Source organism: Apaloderma vittatum, unplaced genomic scaffold, assembly GCF_000703405.1.
Source record: "Apaloderma vittatum isolate BGI_N311 unplaced genomic scaffold, ASM70340v1 scaffold3194, whole genome shotgun sequence".
NCBI lineage: Eukaryota > Metazoa > Chordata > Aves > Trogoniformes > Trogonidae > Apaloderma > Apaloderma vittatum.
This window is the reverse complement of record NW_009710759.1, coordinates 57,425-76,624: the sequence shown is the minus strand read 5'-3', so window position 1 is coordinate 76,624 and position 19,200 is coordinate 57,425. Positions and strand designations below refer to the sequence as shown.

The 19,200-nt window shown below is 44.0% G+C and overlaps 1 protein-coding gene across 1 annotated transcript; it reads right to left on the bottom strand.

Annotated features, from left to right (window-relative positions):
* Positions 1-579: 579 nt before the first annotated feature.
* On the bottom strand, positions 580-18,795 carry LOC104272394 (FYVE, RhoGEF and PH domain-containing protein 3-like; the record flags this gene model as incomplete). Its single annotated transcript, XM_009867373.1, has 6 exons — positions 18,631-18,795; positions 12,825-12,993; positions 11,169-11,766; positions 3,481-3,570; positions 2,141-2,277; positions 580-736 (listed from the first exon to the last, which is right to left on the bottom strand). Coding segments are annotated over exons 1-6 (1,176 nt in total), but the record flags the coding sequence as incomplete, so codon positions are not given.
* Positions 18,796-19,200: the final 405 nt, after the last annotated feature.

Here is a 19,200-nt window from a genome sequence, read left to right as displayed (position 1 = left end):
CTCATGTTGAGCTTCTCGTTCACCAGTACCCAGGTTTTACAGATAGCCTAGCTAAGTAAAGCTCCTCACCCCCTCCCCACACGGCTTTTTGTATAATTAAGAGTAAGCACACAGAAATCCACGCTAAGCATCCCCCTGCAGTGCTGTGATCCCTGGAGAGCTGCACGCCGCCCCGCGAACCTCCGAAACACCAGACCAACTGCAGATGCTGCCAGTGAGGCGGCCAGTCTCAATTCCTTCCCCTCCCAAATGAAAACGTATTGATTAAAATGCAATTACAATTAGTAATAAGGAAGAGAAATCCAAGTGAGTTTATAAATGGACACCTGCAGTCAGAATTGCTGGGCCAATGGTGAAGTTTCATTCCGTGGCTTCTGACACTGCTCCCAAATACACGAGCAGAGACAAAGGTACCTACATTAAAAACCCGTGTCAAAGAGCAAAAGGGAAGAAAGGACTGCCAGTAACATTGCACTTTTTTTCGTATTAGAGCAGTACTACCTAGTAGCTAAATACTGTGTGATATGCACACCAATAAATAAGGATCTCCAAGCCATATTACGCTAATTAACAAGATACCTGTATGTTCTGAACAACATCTTTGAAGGGAGAGGACCTCTGCATACATGTGTTCACCATGTCCATTGCCCTGTCGAAGTTCTTTACATACTCTCCGTACATCTTCAGAAAAGGAGCCAGTTTCTGCAGGATATCTCCCAGCCGTGGGTTGACATTCCTGTGGGAGAGAGATGGGTAAGTACTGAAATCTCTAGAAATCAATACTAGCTTCAGAGTGAAAACACAGCTGTAAGGCTTTCACAGTTCTCTCACATACATAAGCACTTACATATGCAATCAAGATATTTCAGGCTTAAATTTAAAGTAATCTATACGGTACTCTAGATGAAACCTTAAACATTAATCTAGGTGTATGAAGACATACGACGTATTTCTGCTACCACTGTTCCTCTGTCAGCTGAGGATCACATTCAGACTGACTACGTGCTGTTAAAGAAACATTCATGTATCTCTGCTGTCCAGCACAAAAAACTCATGAGAAACTTTTATGTTTCAAAAATCACATTTTCCACCAGAGCCAAACATGTGAGGAGGTTTTAATGCAAAGAGATGGCTCAGTTCAGCTGAAGGGAAACCAGATACACGTTCACCTCGAGACCTCCCCAGGCTGGGGCAGCTGTAGTCCCCTCCAAAATCACAGCCAGCAGCCCCAGCCATTGCCCCCCAGCTCCTCTCTTCTGCTGAACTCCTGTCTTGCAGCCTGACCCTCCTCAGCCATTTAACAGGCTTCTGCCCTCTTCTGCCACCCAGACTGCTGCTGCCTTACCTACAATTTATTACAGCGGTCCAATTTCAACTGGCATTTGACCTTCATTATTCATTTCAAAGAAATCAGACGTCCCACATCTATTTTCTTAAAGCAAGTACTTCTACACTGTAACCTATAATATTCATAATCTCCTAGAGCAGAAGGCTAACAAATTCTGGGGGAAAAACTTGTGCACCGCTGTGGTGCTCAGCAACAGAACTGGTTGCATAGCAGGCATAAGGAGAGTTACAGATCAGAAGCCATCTATCTTATCTGTCCAGATTTTCCATTGGTTGGCTGCTAATTTTAACATTAAATTAAATTTTATATAACCATAACAAAATTCATTAAAGAAAACGTAAAATGGATGTTTCTCATCAAGTCTCCAACACGGTACGCAAAGTCTAGGCTGTGACATGGTATTTTCCTTCTTTGAGAAGCAACTGTGGCTTTTTACTACTTCACAGTGGGGCCAAAATACTTAATCTATGGGGCCAAAATAAGCAATTTCCTTCCTTCCTAGTACTGCAATTCCATAGTAATGCAGTAATAGAAGAGTGGAAATAGAGTAAGGAAAACACCTCTGTCAATACTTTGGACCAAAAAAAATTCTAACAACGTACTCTGGAAATTTTGAGTGCGCAGGTCTATTCCTGTAAGTCAGAAATGCTTAAGAGACTCCATACTAACATATTAAATAACAAGTGAGCTACTGCATTAAACAATTAAAAATCTGGAAGTAGACTAGGCTTTACAATTGCTGCAGTTTCTTGAAAACGCGTTTATAAAATAATTGTAATGACAATTACCCACCATTCTTGTGTAATTCTTGTTTTGAGCTCAGGAAGAAGAAATTGTCCATGGAAACAATAGATGGAAGAAATATTTGAAAAGATGCCCGTGATCACTTCAGATGAAATACCTGCTTCTGACAACTTAGTGCAAAAAACCTGCGTAAGACAAGACAGGACCAACTCGCATTTACAACAAAACAACTGGCTTTACATTGTGGTATTAGTACAAAGCTGACTGCCTTACAACAGAGCTGCGACTTTTGACTTCTAGTAGTCAGTCCTCGGGGTCTTTCAGGACGTTCACAAACCGTGAGCCCACTGTCAAACGGGGTTAGATTTATGAGTATGGCTCACGAATTAAATAAATCCAACAGGTAATTCAAAAAAGATTGAAACTACTGAGACATCTTGTATTTGGGAGCGCAAGCTGCAAAGAACAACTCCTATTAAAGCTGCAAAGAACAACTCCTAGCACTTACTCCTATTTACATGAAGCAAAACAAACCATGTGATTATTTTGTTTCTCTGTGGGAAAAAACACACTGGACTGAACAAACCTCGCTAGCTTTCGGAGGTCTTGCAAGGTCTTGAAACAGGCTTTGGTCATCCAAAGCAAATATTGGAAAGTCTTCCGCAGAGGTCTTAGACTTGAAGGGTAGAGGGCTCTGCAAGTTACAGCTTAGATTTCTAGCAAGGTGACAATTTTCTTTCTTTTTTTTTTTCCCCCTTTTTTTTCCCCTTGTTTTTAAGAAGTGCTGGGTAAGCAATGTGACTCATCCTCATTTTTCCTCCTTTCTTGCATATTCACGTGGGTTTTTTTTCGTTGAGGTAATTATAGAAATGCCTGAACCACGCGGAGTCACCTCAATGTTTATACGGAAGAAAGTTCAGGCTCATCACACCAGCTTCACTTTTCCCCCAGGTGTAAACACGACAGGCAACAATTACAAAACACCGCGGGTAAAAAAACCAACTCCAAAATTAACTGTGAGCACGAGGCTGACCCACGTGGTCTGATTTTAGTAAAACTCTTGTGCATGATAGAGCAATCAGGGATTTCATCATTTCTCAGCGCATTCAGAGTCCCCGTGATTTCCTCTCCACGTACGCTCAGGAAGGAACCAGATGCTGATGGTGTCTGTATCTTAGGCTGCTGCTTTCCCATTCCTCTTTCTGATATCCTAATCCTTGGATTCCAGCTCAGGGAACCCTTCTGCCAAAAGCTCACCCCTGGGAACCTCCCTCTTTTACACAGCATTTTCACCCTACTGGGCTGTAGGTATGGCGCTGAAGAGGAGACCTCAGTGCTGCTTACAGGAAAAAAAAAAACCCTCCAGAGTTTATTCAAAATTTAATTACCTGATCCAACAGATGGAGTCGCTTAACATACGCTTCTTCTGTATGGAGCAGCTCATTTGCGATGTTGAATAGCTTTTGGGGCTCTGTACACTGAAAAAAAAAAGTTACAAATAACACAATCCATCTGCATCTATAAACCATCAACTGTTCACTTTTCCATTTTCTCAGCGGGCCAAACTCCCCGCCAGCAGAGAAGGCTTGAAGTGAAGGAGGTTAATGCATTTCAGAATCTGCTCTGCATCCCTCATCAAAGGATCGGTTTGCTCCGGAGACATTTTTTAAGCTATTTTCTGAAAGAGCAATTATTAGTGCGGTCAATGGCTGGTCAGGACATCACTTTAGTTCATCAGGGTTTTCTGTGAAGAACTGAAAACATCCTCCAGACCTGGAAAAAAGCCTACTCTATTTGGTAACTAAGGCACTAGGCTGTAAATCAACTGTTCTGCTTTTTGGGTCCAGGTCCTGCGATTAAAAAGAAAATTAGAAACCAGACCTGCTTGGCCACCGATTTCTCTCCCTGGCCAGCCCAGCGTTACTCTCTATGGCACATTTCTAAGATTCTTGCACAGCTTTAAACACCAGCCAATTCCCTGGAAAGAATTTTCAGCTATGAAACCCAAGTCACTCAGTGAAGTCTTTTCTCAAGCTCATTTAAAAAAAAAAATTAAAAAATAGAAAGAACTAATTAAAATAGCTGAATGCAGTTACGAAGCGCTGACTTTATTGACAGTTTAGCCAAAAGTTGCATCCACTCTTCACTATCTAAGTGCTTAAAAATACTTGAATGGTTAGGATACAGGGCTTGAGCTTTCTGACAAACTCTAGATATCTTTTCAAGGGTCTAGATTTTAAACACCATGCTTAGATACAACCAAACCAGCCTGGAACTGCGGGTTGGCTGTTTCACATTTGGGAATAGAAACATCCAAAAGGAGCAGCAAGGATAATCAAATGGAGGGAAATTTTGTTGGGCTGGATCCAGGGAAAAAAAAACAAAACAAAAACAAAACAAACAAAAAACCAACTAGGGTGAAGGTAAGAGAGATGTATAAATTATTAACAGAATAGAAAACATCAGCTGGCTGCAATTATTTGTTCTTTCTTCCATTGGAAAACCAAAGGGCATCAAATAAAATCACCGAGGTGCTCAGGAGCAGCTTCCTCAAGTAACACTCAACCGCAGATGGCAAACCTGCCTGCAGCTCCACAAACAGACCGCACAAATTCGTGGAGTAAAACCCAGCTGGAGCCGACTAAACCTGTGCCCAGGCCTCTCACCAGCACCAGCGCTCCCCGTCCCAGCAGCCCCTCTGTGTGTGCTCACGGGCGCTTGCAGCAGGCATTGCTAGACATAACCCCACAGGTCACCATCAGGTTATTAGAAAATGTCAGTTAATGCTCTCCTCGGGCTTCTTCAACATCACCTGAGTTGGTTTCTGGACAAAGCTGACAAGAAAAATTCAGATACTCTCCCCACAGTTGGGCGAAGTGCAGTCAACTGAAAGACCTCAAAGGCTTTTTGAAGCTGGCCATGACTTCAGACCAACCAGACCTACAGTTATCCTACAGGAGAGGACCTGGCAAGAAGTAGCCACAATTCCGAAATATAAGTATTAATTGAAGGAAGGTGAATTGCTTTTCTGGATTTGAAACAGCTCCAGACAACCTTTAAAGCACAAACCTGGAGAACAGGCACCCAGGCCACGAAGAAAGCTTTGACACATGTTCTGCCCATCCTGCTCCTCAGATTATCTCAGGCAAACTCAAATATGCTTTTAAGCTACTCTAACACGCTATCCAACATCCTGCTCCATCCATTCACACGACATGTAGTAATATTTAGGGGAAAAGGAAAAAAAAAAACCAAACACATCACAGCACAACGCTTTGAACCTGTGCCAGGCAAAGAGAACGTATTACAGCTTATAATGAAATGCATGGCCGGGTGTTCAAATTCCAGGAACTGTAAGGATCTCTCACTGAGAAAGAAGTTATGTGCCAGCTTTGCTGGGCACAGAACAGCATCTGAATGAAAGGCACTGACGTAACGGGCCGGCACGCCAGCCGCCAAGAGCATCCTTTGACTTGCCTGAATACAGAATTTGAAAAAGAATTATTTCCGACCAAATACATTTGTTCTCAGAAGTAAATCTTTACATAGCACAGGCGCTTTTTAACCTCCTGACCTTCACCATCTGCAATTCAGTTTAGGTTTCCAGAAAACTTGCTGACATCTGCTTAAATACCAAACAAGGGCTGAACGGACGCTCAGCTTGTGCTCGGTTTTAAAGAGTGACTCTGTCTTCAGTTGCTACCTCTGCTAGGGGTAGATAGTCTGGTTTTGAGACTAATTTGCAACATATGTGCCTTTCAGTAGATGTAATACTTTAAATGAAACTGTAGATCAATTAAAAGGTGAGGCAGTCCCATCCTTCTAAACTCATTTTGTGCCACGGCAGGACAGCTTTAAGAAAGCCCAAGCCACCTTTCAGTTCACTGTAAGTCAGACACTTCACGGTCAACGTTTCTAAAGGGCAAGTAAAACGAATTTGTGAACTCAAACGTGGATTGTATTCCTTATATTTATAGACTGTCATCCTTTTAGGCTGGTTGATCCTTGTAAACACATTTCACCTCCGCTTTGCCCAATGCACTTGCTGGCTGACCGCTCGGCACGGCCACAGTCCTGTGGCACGGCCGTACAGTGACCGCCAAGCCCTGCCAGAGCAGCCAAGCTGGCGAGGTGACAAGAGAGATGAGAAAAGGGAAGCGGGAGGTGTCGACGTTGCGACACAGGAAGCTCACGTCAGCGCTCGAAGCGGCGGCCGCCCAGTGCTCTTTTTACTTCTTTGCGGATGGTTTGAAAAATTCCATTTCCAGCCGTCAACGTCCATGAAACCTTTTTAAAGAAAGAAGGAAGCTCCAGCCTGAAAGCAAACAGAAATGGCTGCTCCTAAAGGTCAGGTTCACACCCACGGTGGGAACGCACTCGCACCTCAAAGACCCCGATCACAGATGCAGAGTGGGGCAGGGCAGACGCTGAGCTGGTTTGCGCAATGAAGAGGCCACAAACTCATCGCTGCACTCACCCGGGGCCACCGATTCACGGATGCAAAGACTGAGCTGGCTACCACAAGAAGTAAATCTGAAACGAAATCTTAAGGAAAAAAACCCAAAGGCTTGATACGAGCAAAAGTGGGCAATACCCTGCAGCAATCATTTTGATGCAACCGACTGTGCACAACCATATCCAGTTAGCATCTCTGTCATAAGAGGCTTTCAGAGAATCGTGTAAGAAAGCTGCTGGGATGCAGCTTTCGTTCAAATCATACATGCTTATGCCTTCAGACCCCACCACTCACCCCTACGAGGAAGACAGGAAGTCCCAGGAAGATTGCAGACAGCTTCCCGCTCAAAAATGCTGGAAACAATATGGAAAAGTTATCCTACGCTCGGTCGTCTTTGTTGTGTTGAGATCTCACTTTCTTTAGGATATTTTTCACAAAGAGATGATGAGAACATATCTGATTTTTCTTAACCAGCATTACAACTAAAACATTGACCTACACACTTTTTTTTGCTGGGTTTTTTTTTCAGGATATACATGAAGCTAATCTTACTCAAAGGTCTGGCTTGCAGGACTGCAGCCCAAATTTTTGAACGCAAACCGTACGATGAAATCAGAAGTGAAACTCCAGTCACGTCCAGGCAGAATGGAAGTGTGTGTCAGCGGCTGTACGAGGCCCACGTGGGACTTCGTTATTACTATTCTGCACAGCAGGAAGCAGGACAGACAGAGAAAGGCATTTTTTGGTGATTACTAACGAGCACGTATTACTCTTGGTGAAAATTACCTAAATAAAACGATATGAAGAGGTGTTAGCCGTCTCCCAAGCATTACTCCATCGCTCCCAGGCAGTCAGCAGAAGCCTTGGGTATATGACTGCAGAGCACAGCAGCCCCTTTGTCTCACTTTTATGTCATTTCTTTTTTTTTTTTTTGTAACCATCAAGGCTAACATCCTTCAATTCCTGGAGCTCTTGACATTTTCTGAGACTTTATCAAAATTAATAAGCTCCCCTTGTTCATTTCCATTTTGATAAAAGTTAACTGGAAATCCCAGCCAGTCACTCCTGAGATTTTAAAACATATTCTAATAATTTTGTGCTAACAGTGCGACCTGTTAGACTGTGCTGCAGACTCCCAAAGGAAGCCACATCACACCGCGGAGCTAAACCCAGACTAAATAAAACAATACGAATCACAGATCAGGCAACGTTACTTCACCAGCCACAGGCTGTGTGAAAGCTTGGGTGGTGGATGGGAAGGTATCTGAAGTAGAAAATTGGAGAAGAAAAGAGCAAATCTGATTTATTTTTTTTTCTTACTGATGTTTATTCATGAGCTTCATTTAACTTGATATCCTTAGAGTTACTGAACCATGATGAAGCCATTCTGCACCTGTAATTCTTATGCATCCTCCTCCTACCCTAAACAAAGCTTTCTGGAAACTTGTGCATTTGATGAGAGCGCTGGTTACCTCTGCGGTGCAGCTGCAAAGCCTGGTACTACAGGTGGGAAGGGGGAAGCAGGAGAAAGACGCCGGCTCCCAACAAAGCTTTTGGGAGGAGCTGGGGGCTCTGAGCTCTCAGCCAGCACCGGGTGCCGACTGCAGTCTTCTCTCTTCCTTCCAGTGGGGCAGGTACCGTGTTTTCTGAAAAATCACCTGCTTTGTCAAGGGTGAAGTGAGATTCCAGCCCAAGAATAACGACTGAACAAAGCCTATTGCACTGGCTCTCCTTGCTGGAAGCTACGGTCCTTCACCCTAACCCTTAGGCCACAGCGCCCCAAATCTGCAACAGAGTCGGAGAGTGGGAGGATCATGTGGAAACATAACACACAAATCGGCTTCACACGCCGCATCCCCAGAAGAGGGCACAATCCTTACACTATGGAAAAGGCAGGAAACCTCTAAGCCTTCCGCCTCCGCTCAGCTACGAACCCAAGCTGACCCAATGTAGCTCGGTCTGCCGCAAAACTGCCTTTTCGAAGGTGAAATCAACTCAAAATGCAAGAGAGATCCTGAAGTACATCACAGAAATGCACTTCAGAAGAAGAGCAACGCAAGAAAACACACAAAAAAGTCTTCCTCCAGAGATCTCTCTCCTATAAATGCAAGAGGCATGCTACAGAGAGTTATGACCTCCCAAGTCTGTGTTTTAGCAGCATTATTTCATACTATACAGATAGTTATCCTAAGGAACAAAACTTAAAAACAGCTGTCAAAATTCTGCTGTCTTACAAAACAGTGGTAGCAGTCAGTAAATGCTTCTTAACCATACAGTAAAGTCTTCTGCTTGGGTTTGGCACAGTTAGTTGATTTGATACCATCCGAAGAGTAGACTTAATTACAAGATTAAACATTTTGTTAATTCATTGCATTATTTTCTCAGTGGCACGCTGCAACTAATAAACCACCTTTTAAATAACATTTCAGTTGCACACACACACGTATGTATATATTACAAATATAAAATAATTAGAAGTATTTCACAGTGTGTGTGTGTACATATAAAAACGCACCAGAGGGAAACCCAACAGCAGCAGGCAAGAAGCCTCACCCCGTGATGGTGCCACTGCCCATTCATGGTGTCAACAAGTCTTCACTGGAGGCTACCAATGAGATACCAGATGTCAACAGATGCATTAGATGACAGACACTAATAGAAAGAAGTTAAGTGGAGTCTCCATCACTAACGGGTTTCCTGTGGACCCCTACCTCTTGCACACAAGGTAAGACAGAAGTCTCCTGGGGCGGTCCAGACCCCGCATTCCCCCCTGATCCAATTTGCATCGCAGCCTGCCGTACCCAGGCAGTCACTCTGACAGCAAGGGTGTCCTTCCTGGCTTTCATGGAGGTGGGACAGGCCAACGGATTCCTCCTCCTGAACCCACACCAGCTGCTGGGTGGGAACTCAGACTCGCAGAGAGGCAAACGAGATCCCATCCTCCCCATCTACAGGAAGTCGTTGGGTTTGGCCAAACAGACATGGTTCACGCAGCCCTCACTGCTTCCTACTCAGCAGGACCTTTCCACCTCGTGCCACCACTTGGCAGCTCTGGCATCCACTGAATTTGCTGAAGCAGCAGCCCGGCAATGGCGTGTCAGGCTACAAAGGCAGCGTCTGAACAAATGCATCACGGAATCACAGAATGGTTTGAGCTGGGAGGGACCTCAAAGACCATCTCATTCCAACCCCCCTGCCCTGGGTAGGACACCTCCCACCAAACCAGGTTGCTCAAAGCCCCCTCCAACCTGGCCCTGAACACTGCCAGGAAGAGGCTTGAACACTTCCGCAGCGTCTCTGCTTGAGATAAAGCAGCAGGAAGACAGGCAGCATAAAACAACGCGTTCATGAGAGAAAGTCTGAGGCTTTTCATCCCTTCCGGTAGGTATGTTCACCTCATCAGGCTGTCTTCTAGTCTTGGAAAAGAAGGGGACACCACAGAACATTCCCTGTACCCTGAAACTGTACTTGTCAGCTCTCAGACACAGAGCTTCTTGCACCCAACATTCCCGCATGCAGTTTTCATCACTCTTCAGTAGTCATCGTCTGATTTGACCCCAGAGCTACTGAATGAGTTTTAACTGCCGCATTTCCCAAGGGACAAGCTCTTGACATACACCCATCCGGATGTATTTGGTGATTTTAACAGAAGCACCTGATTTGCAGAAACTGAGGCATGAATGCTACAGTTCACTTAGCTACAGTTCATGAGTTGCTAGTGCTCATCATACCCCTAAAAAACCCCCCAAATCCCCTATCCACTATCAAGGTGGCTGAGAGAGAAGAAAGAAAAAAACCCAACACCTCCAAACACAAACAAAAAATCCCACCAAAGTGGAATATTTTGCAGAGAGTTTGCTCAAAGCATCACCTGTTTTCTTTTTCTTGAAAAATCTAACCTTTTCTTTCATCACTTACTAAAAAAACCTGTTTTGATGAACAGATAATCAAAAGAATCTGTCATTATCTTATGCAGCTGCAGCAAATACACAACAGCCTGGACTACGTTACTCCGGATTCAAAGAAAATCTCTTCTAGCTACTGTTTCCTGAAGAGAAATTTGATATAAATAACCTCAAAACAGCTTCTTTGCACTCAAGAAGAAGCCACACCAATAGGTGTGCGTAAAGACTTTGCGTAAAAACAAACAAAACCAAGCAAACAAACAAAATCACTGTTGGAAGAGGTTCCCACCATGCATGTCCTACGAGGAGGCAAGGCCTTGCACCAGCCAATTAGCTCTCTGCATATCACGGAGTCCCACTGACCACACCGTGATCTAACAATCTGAAGTTCAACCTACACAAACCCAAGCAAGAAACCCAGGGTTTGAGTGTTCATCTACAAAAGCACTTAAATTTCAACAACTTATTCCTGGCTGTGATAGATTCTTTTATATGCAACCTTTTAAAGCGAGACTGGGAACCCTTCTACTAGATACTATCTAGGTCGGGAACAAGTTATGACCTGCATGAAGCAGGAAATTATAATGACTGTCATGATCCTTTGATGTAAAACCAAGCAAAAATCTCATACAATGTTTGACAGCGATGGAAAGGACCTCAGGCTGGAGTCAGAAACTGGTTTCAAAAGCACTCAATAGAAACGAACAAACCTTACCTTGTTTACATCCAAATACTCTAATTTTGGCACTTCTGTCGTCTCTTGCTCCTCGCTGCTTCCTTCATCGATGTCACTGTCTTCATCCTGCGTAGAGTCTCTCTTCTGCTCTGCAGAGGGAGGCTTGGTGCCCTTTTTGTCAGCTTCCATGTCCCCTGGGTTCCCAGCCATGCTCGGCTTCTTCTGTTCTGCACCTTCTTCGCTGGGGAAAGCCTCTCCTGCCACGCTACATGAAGGACTGTCAATGCCACTGTCTCTGTTGGGAATTTTACCGTTACCGTTCAGTTCTGCAGTTGAGTCCTTACTGCCAAGCTCTCCAGAGGGCTCTTTGCTCACCGTCACAGCCGTGCAGTCTTCATGGCTCTTGTTATCGCCTATGCTTAACTCTTTGATTTTCATTATGTCTGTGCTCGACAGATCCGTGCTGCATGGCGTGTCCGGCTCATTTTCATCTGGTTCACTCTTTTCATTCGTGGAAGAGCTGCTGGAAGCCACCAGGTCACAGTCACAGGAGCTCGGCTGTTTGGATGAGTCCAGGCCAGGTTCCATCTTAAGAGCTAAATTGAGCTGGTTTCTTTGAAGAACATGAACAGGTTGCCTGCAGGTGAAGAGAAAGCACCACAGCCATTCAAATTAACATCCAGAGGTTTCGCAAGTGTCCCAAAAGAAAGAGAGAGAGAGAGAGAGAGGGCCTGATCATCATTTGATTCAAGCTGTACTTCTTGCACCTCCCTGACAATCCTGGGAGGCAGGTGTGTGCACATTGCTGTAATAATATCCACCCAACAATTTCTCCTAGGAACACACCAGCCCTAGCCCGAATTTTACTGAAATGGCACTCCTAGAATCTCAGGCCTTGAAGAACAGCCTGGTTTCGAGGTCTGGGGAGCGGCAAATCATCTTTTAAAACCAGCGTGTGGCTGTGGGTCCATTTAAACAGGAACTTACTCTTCAACAGAACAAAGCCTCTGGGGCAAGGTATTTTGAAGTACGAGAAGGCGCTACTTTTTCTTTTCAAAAGACACCTTACTCTATTCGCCCAGGCGGTGACACACTCCAAGGCACAGCGTGGTGTCTCTGTCTCCATCTCTCTCTTTATGAAAAAAATCACTTAACTCCATCAGGCGGATTTGGTCGTCAGAGAGAGTTTTCATGTGTTTGCAAAATGAGCTAGGTTTCCAGCAAAAGCCGTAGATTTTTATCCAATTTTATCTCCCATATGTAAAATCTCAGAAGAAACGCTGTCTACGTGACGTTTCTCAGTGCATCACCATGTAACTCTCCCCTGCCTCCAAGAAGCAAGCGAACACTACGTCTGACATTTATTCCATCTTAGACAGAAAAGTCAATTATTTTATAATACAATAATCAAATTCCTGTAACGCAGAAACCAATCCCAACATCAAGTCAACTTAGAGAGTGCAGAATCGAGGCCACTTGTTTCTGGTAGAATACTTACCAAATTCAGCAGGTCTGAAGTTCTTTAAGAACTTACACAAATATTGTGTAGCCAGTCGAGTTTTGCACTTGCAGGAGAAAACATCCTGAGAGGAGTTTCTATGTGATAATTACAAACAATGTTTTTTCTATTATTGTATTCTAAGTTAAAGACACAGAAAAGGGAGATTAGAGCGGATCTCGCAAAGTCATATTTACCTAATACTTTCAAATTTCTCAATGAGCGTGTTGACTCCTGCTGATATTGGTATTTCTTCCTCTCCAGGTGCTAAGCTCCTCGACGACTTGGGATCAGCTGGCAAAGGCCGGGAAGGCGCAGGAGGAATTCTTTCCTGCCCAGGTTTGAGATGGACAGGCTTAGGAGGTACTAATAAAAGAGAAGGAAAAAATGGGAGGATAAATCTCCATCTTCTTTATCTTAAACTCGGAACAAAACCCAACCACTCAATGCAGAACGAGGGGTATCCATTCTTTCACCATCCTTTAGGAAGTGCACCGGTGCAGTCCCGAAGTATTTCTTACACCAAAGCAAGCTGCTGGATGCTAAAGAAAAACACCAGGCTCCGATTTTGTATTTCTTCAGCTGTAAAGGACATGTCGACGCACAGAGAGGCTCACACAATTTCACCGCTTCCTTGTTACCAAACAGGATGCACAGCTCACACGTCGTTTTTGCAAATGCGCTCACCATCTCAATCGCCCTAACGAGTTTCCCCTCTCATGACTTTTCAGAACTCAGCCACTCTGTTGAGCCTCTTATACTGGGAAAAAGGAAAAAAATCAAGCAAAAAAACCCACCAAATCTGAAACAAAACCCAATCCAAAACAAACCAACAAAAAATAATCCCATTGTGGATTTCAGTGCCTTGTGTTTGCTTGATCAAAAACACCACGGGCAGAACATAATAGCTTTTCTTCCTTCCATTCTCCCTCCCCCAGCTCTTCTGTGGTACAGTCTTCACAAATTTCCTTCCTCTTTTGGGTCTGCATCGAGTTATATACGATACAAATAAAACTCAAGTCGTAAGAATGCACACATTCTGCTTCAGGATTTTCTAGCAGGCAAAGGTGCAAAGTTTAACACGGTACTTTTAAAAATGTAATGCAACTTAAAAAAAAAGTGTTTATTCAGACCTCGTATTGATTGCAGAGTACATGGAACTACGCAAGCAGTAACCCAGGGCAACAGGTTGACGTGCTGTTACAGTTTCATACAGCGAAACCAATCTCACGCAGGCAGACCTGACACGAGAAGGTAACTGCGAAATCATTCCCGAAGCACACGGTGCTCGAGCTCTGCTGCCAAGTATCCCCTCTGGTCTAGACTATCCCCACAGTTAATGCATTAAATGAGGAAACTCTAAATATGTGTTTCATTAAACGACATTTTCAAGAACAATTTATTTCAAGCATGTCCAATTTTTAATTGGTCCATATGGCACATCGGCATAATGTCATTACCATTGTAATGGGGCTTTAATTAGCAACTGTTCTGAATGTAATTTCAGGGTTACTTTAGGAGGCTAAACAGAGGCATATGCACCCAAAAAGCCAATTCCTGTCGTCCCCCAGCCCACAGAAGGCTCTGCATCTGTTCTAAGCTCCACACCAGCCCAGACATCCTCTGGTTCCAGCCCATGGGGAGCTGCTATGGCTGCTGGTGTCTGAGATCAGTGACAAAGGGCTGTTAAAGAGGTTTTGACCTCTGAGGGCAAGTCAGATTTTTGAGCGACCTGCATTACCAAGTTGATTTCAGCGCCAAAAAATAAAATCAAATATAAGGATTTCAGCTTGAATGGGACACCTCACATAGAAGGATTGATTTTTCTCCGTCTCCAAAAACATCTGCCATTCCTGTCTGAAATAAAAGCTGTTAGAGTTCAATTTTGAAACCGCCACCACAAAACCTATGTTAGGCAGGGCTAATAGGTCTGCAGGAGAAGAAACTCATCTTGCACATAAACAGGATGGTGGAGCTCTATCTTTTGTTCACCAGGTTTTCACCTGAACACCGTGTGATCAGTGAGTACCTGGCCACATCTCGTCTTGTAAAAAAGAACAAAAAAAACCCAACAAAAACCTCCAACCAATAAAACAATCTAAAAAAGCAGTGTCCACGCAGCCACCTGGCTCACTGAGCCAGAAAAGGCAAGCTTGAGGCTGCTGACCTTAGCAAGCACTACTTACGAAGCAAAATTTAAACCAGACAAGATGTTTACTCCAGGCCTGACACAAAAAGCCCGCATCAGAATTTACAAGGAAGCGGCGCTACACACCACGACACAGACTTTTAAACTCAAACACCATCTTAGACTTCTAGGAAAAAGAAAGATCTGCATGCTTCAGCCAAACAACACGAGATGAGCTCATCTGTATGTGTCCCCTATCGTTGGTACCAAATGAACTGTTAGCCCTGGAAGAAAAGCAGCTTTGAGACTTTTAGAAAAGCTTGTAGGTAGGGAACCTGGACTCATAGTGGGAGCCCAAACCAAACTCCTGCCCATGCTCTGAAGCCACTTTCCACCCATTCCAGCCCACATGGGAAGCAACACGGCTACTTTCTTGCTCTGGGTCCCAGCCACAAAGCATCACGACCTTGGACACAGCTTCCAGAGCCCAACCTGCGCAAGGACAGGTCAACTGGTGGAGCAAAGAAAGCCAACCAGCTGCATGGAAGAGATATTAGTACTATGGAGCATGTTTCAGATGGCACCTGAAGGCTAAAAGCCATGTGCTAGAATGGCATTTCCCCAGTCCTCCTCCTCCCCAAGGTTTTACATAGCAGCCCACAGCTCTTTGGAGAAGGCAGAAAACAAGAGACAAAATCCTTGTTGCAGAAGAAAGAGCTGAAATAACCAGAAGCAGCGGGACAGAATTACAAAAGAGAAAGGCAAGGTGGGAGAAGGTAGAGCCCAGGCTTGGCCCTGGGTCTGCAAAACAGTGGGGAATAAGGACACTTGTCTGACAGCAAAATGAGCCCCTCAGCCTCTGCATTACTTCAGCTCCCCCCAGGCCATGAATTTCTCCCTCACAAGGGCCTCCTCTAGGGTAGAGCAGTCAGCACACGTCTGACGCGGTGTTCCCACCAAGCGGTGGTGGGTCTGTTGGGACCTGCTGGGCAAGCTGGAAGGACCTCAAGAAGAGAAACTGAAGCGGTGCGATGGCAGATTCGCTTACGTCAGTCAAGGTCTCTTGACAAGAAGAGACCTAAAATAATACACATGATGAAGCAGATTAGGAAGGGTTGTCCCCTGGGAAGTGAGTACACTCGAAAAAAGAATAAAGGACCCAACAGCACAGCCTTGGGTGGGGCTAGAGAGCTGCTCCTAGCATCCTGGGTGGTGTGGCCACGACATCTCACCCAACAAATCAACCAGAAACATGCCTACATGAGGCATCCGTGTAGCTCCAGAGAGAAAGCCCTGGGAAGAAAGGTTCTTGCACAAAAATACCAACAAAAAAATGAGGAGAGATTTATTTCAGCTGCAAGAAAATGCATCACACTGTCACTACTACTTCTTTTGGACACAGCCACCAAGAGGAAGCAAGAATGGTTTACAGGAAAAATGTCAACTTCAACACAGTCAATTTTAAAAAATCACTTTTAAAAAAAAATTATTTTGACAATTTCACTTTCCTGGAGAGGCATGAGGTGGTTTTTTTTCTTTACTGAGTATACAACCCATACAATAACAGGATATCAGTAAACTACAAAAAGGAGAACAGCCATTTCAAATCATAAAGCCAATAAAAGGGAAGACCAAAATAAATTGTATCATCTTCCCTTCTTTGCAAAGTATCGTATGTATTGTTCTCTAGTGTTATATATAAGCTAACTGCGGCTATTTTTTAGAAATAGTTCTATTATAAAGAAATGAAGTGAAATAATAAAATCATTATTTAAAATATATCGCAAAGAAGTGTCTTTCAGGAATATGATTGGCACATCCATGACCAAGACTTGTCGCTTTTGCTGACGTGGCTCTGATTTTGTAGCTTTGGCTAATCCGGTCTGATTTTTGAGTAATGGGCACTACACAGCAGCCTCTTACAGGAATTTTCATTCCCATTTCTTCTTGGACTACTTTTTACAGTGACATCAGGAAGCCTGAAAAACTTGAGTTCTGTCAAAACAAAGTGTTTGCAAGAGTAACTAGTCAAGAAAGCATTTTATCTATCGCTGTTTATTTCACCTCATTAAGAAATGTGCATCTTTTTAAGAGCATCAATCAGCCAGAAAGATACTTCTTTGGTTCTAAGCTTATTGCTGCAATGGGAGAGCCTGGGTGGGCGTGAGCAGCAGAAAGAAGCAGCAGAACCTACCTCTGTGTTGGAAATACATCATACACTTCCGCTATTCCTTTTTCTTGTTAGTACTGACAACATTCCTGGAACACCCACTAACTAGACCTGGACAACCAAGACCTTCAGAGGTGAAAGCTCCATAAATACATAGATCTCATGTGATGTTTCTAGCATGAATTAGTACACTAATTTAACATTTAGGGTCTATGTCTTCTTTGCAGTTGTTTAAGGCTGAGTGTCATCAGAAACTGCCTTCAGAGAGGCATTTGAACTGGGAGGGAGCTCAGTTTGTACAACACATCCTAGCGGTGCCCAAAAATCTCTTCTCTTTTTCTCACATGACAATGACCACCTACGACACCGTGGGTGTGCTTCTTAAAATGATTTCAGTTTATGAACTTAGTATCTTCTTCAGGCTCACCCTCCTTCGCTCCAGTCCCCTCTCAAACTATACGCTCTCTGCACCCACCATCACCTTAAGACAAGCACCCATTATACACAGTATTTGAACCAACTCTGCAAAGCAGGGGTAGTGGCAGCAGAGGCACTTGGCAAAACGTCATTAACCAAGAGAGATCAATGTGTCATTTCCCTGAGGACAGGCTGCGGCAGCTGGGGTTGCTCAGCTGGAGAAGAGAAGACTCCGGGGGCACCTTATCCCTGCCTGCAGTGCCTGAAGGGACCTACAGGGAGGCTGGGGAGGGACTTTTTACAAGAGTGTCCAGTGACAGGACAAGGGGAAAGGGATTTAAATTGAAGGAGAATAGATTTAGGTTGGATCTTAGGAAGAAATTGTTCAGTGCGAGGGTGGCCAGACTCTGGAACAGATTGCCCAGAGAGGCTGTGGCTGCCCCTCCCTGGAGATGTTCAAGGCCAGGTTGGATGAGCCCTGAGCAACCTGGGCTGGGTGAGAGACGTCCCTGCCCATGGCAGGGCTTGGGTTGGATGAGCTCTGAGGTCTCCTCCAACCTAAGACATTCAATGATTCTACAATGGAGGAACATGAGAACAACTTATTCTCTTTCAAGAAATATACTGCAGTCTTTTTTAGCATTCAGAAATTTCAGGGAAGAAAAGTCTGGGGAGACTAGAAGACCTGGGAGACCAGCTGGAACACGCTTCCTCCTGCCTCCTGTTCTGCCACACACTGGGGTTGCCGTCTATCCGACTATGAGTCTGGCAGGTCCGTGGAATTACCACAGCCCACACACTACCCTTGCATATAACTGCTTTAGCTCCTATTTCTCGTTTTTAAAATACATTTGTTGCATTTAGGCATTTCCTGCTGCTATCCATAGGCCTTATGATAAATGGAAAACAGACTGGAGTTAAACAATAAGCTATTCTTACCTAAATACTTTTTAAAAAAAAAACCCCAAAACGTTATTACAGAATGAAAACAATATTGCTAAATTAAACTTATACTTCACAGCTGCATGAGGTATAACACCAGTACAGGAAATACAAATCGACACGTAATCTGTTATTCCTGAATCCATTGCTTCTTCAAGGCTTCCCCAAGAGGTTGTCTAACACTGGAAAAAACGAAGATAATAAAACCCCACCAGCTGTACTTGAACCTTTGAGTGTAAAAATAACTATTTTACCATGATCTAAAATTAAACCAATTCATTTGAAAATGTTACCCTTTGCGTGTGACAGAAGCTTGTACAACTGCTAGCAGGACAAAGCCACTTGCCTTGGGGTTTCTGCAGAGGATGCATTTTGGCCAGTGGAGTTTTGGTTTTGGGCTTCCTTCCAGCCTGATGGATACATTGCGCCGGGCTGATGTGCTGCAGGTCCCCACATGCTTCCAACGCCGGATTTGAGTCAATGTGACATTTGATTTGAAAAGGAGAACAAGGGCAACCTAAAAAGACAAAAAAAAAAGTCAGTATTTATTTTATTCTATTACTCCTGAAGAAAATTTGTGCTACTTCTAAAAGCATATCATTCATCCAAGTTTCTGAGGAAAGGGAGGGGGGTAGGAGAGGTGTGAGCCATTCCTTCACAACTTATTACAGCCTAAATAATCATGTCAAACCAGCTGGCTGGTCACATGGAATTTTGGTATTTCTGTCTTTAATTACTTACTTCTTTACTATGGACACCCAAAAGAAAAGAGAAAATATAAAAGATAAAAATCATTTCAAAAGGATTTCTCTAAACAGAAATACAAGCGACCCAGCGTACATCATGTTATTTGGTAAAATACACCCAAGTTCCAGTAAATGAGAAATGTGTCCCGCACGAGGGGACTGGTACAAGA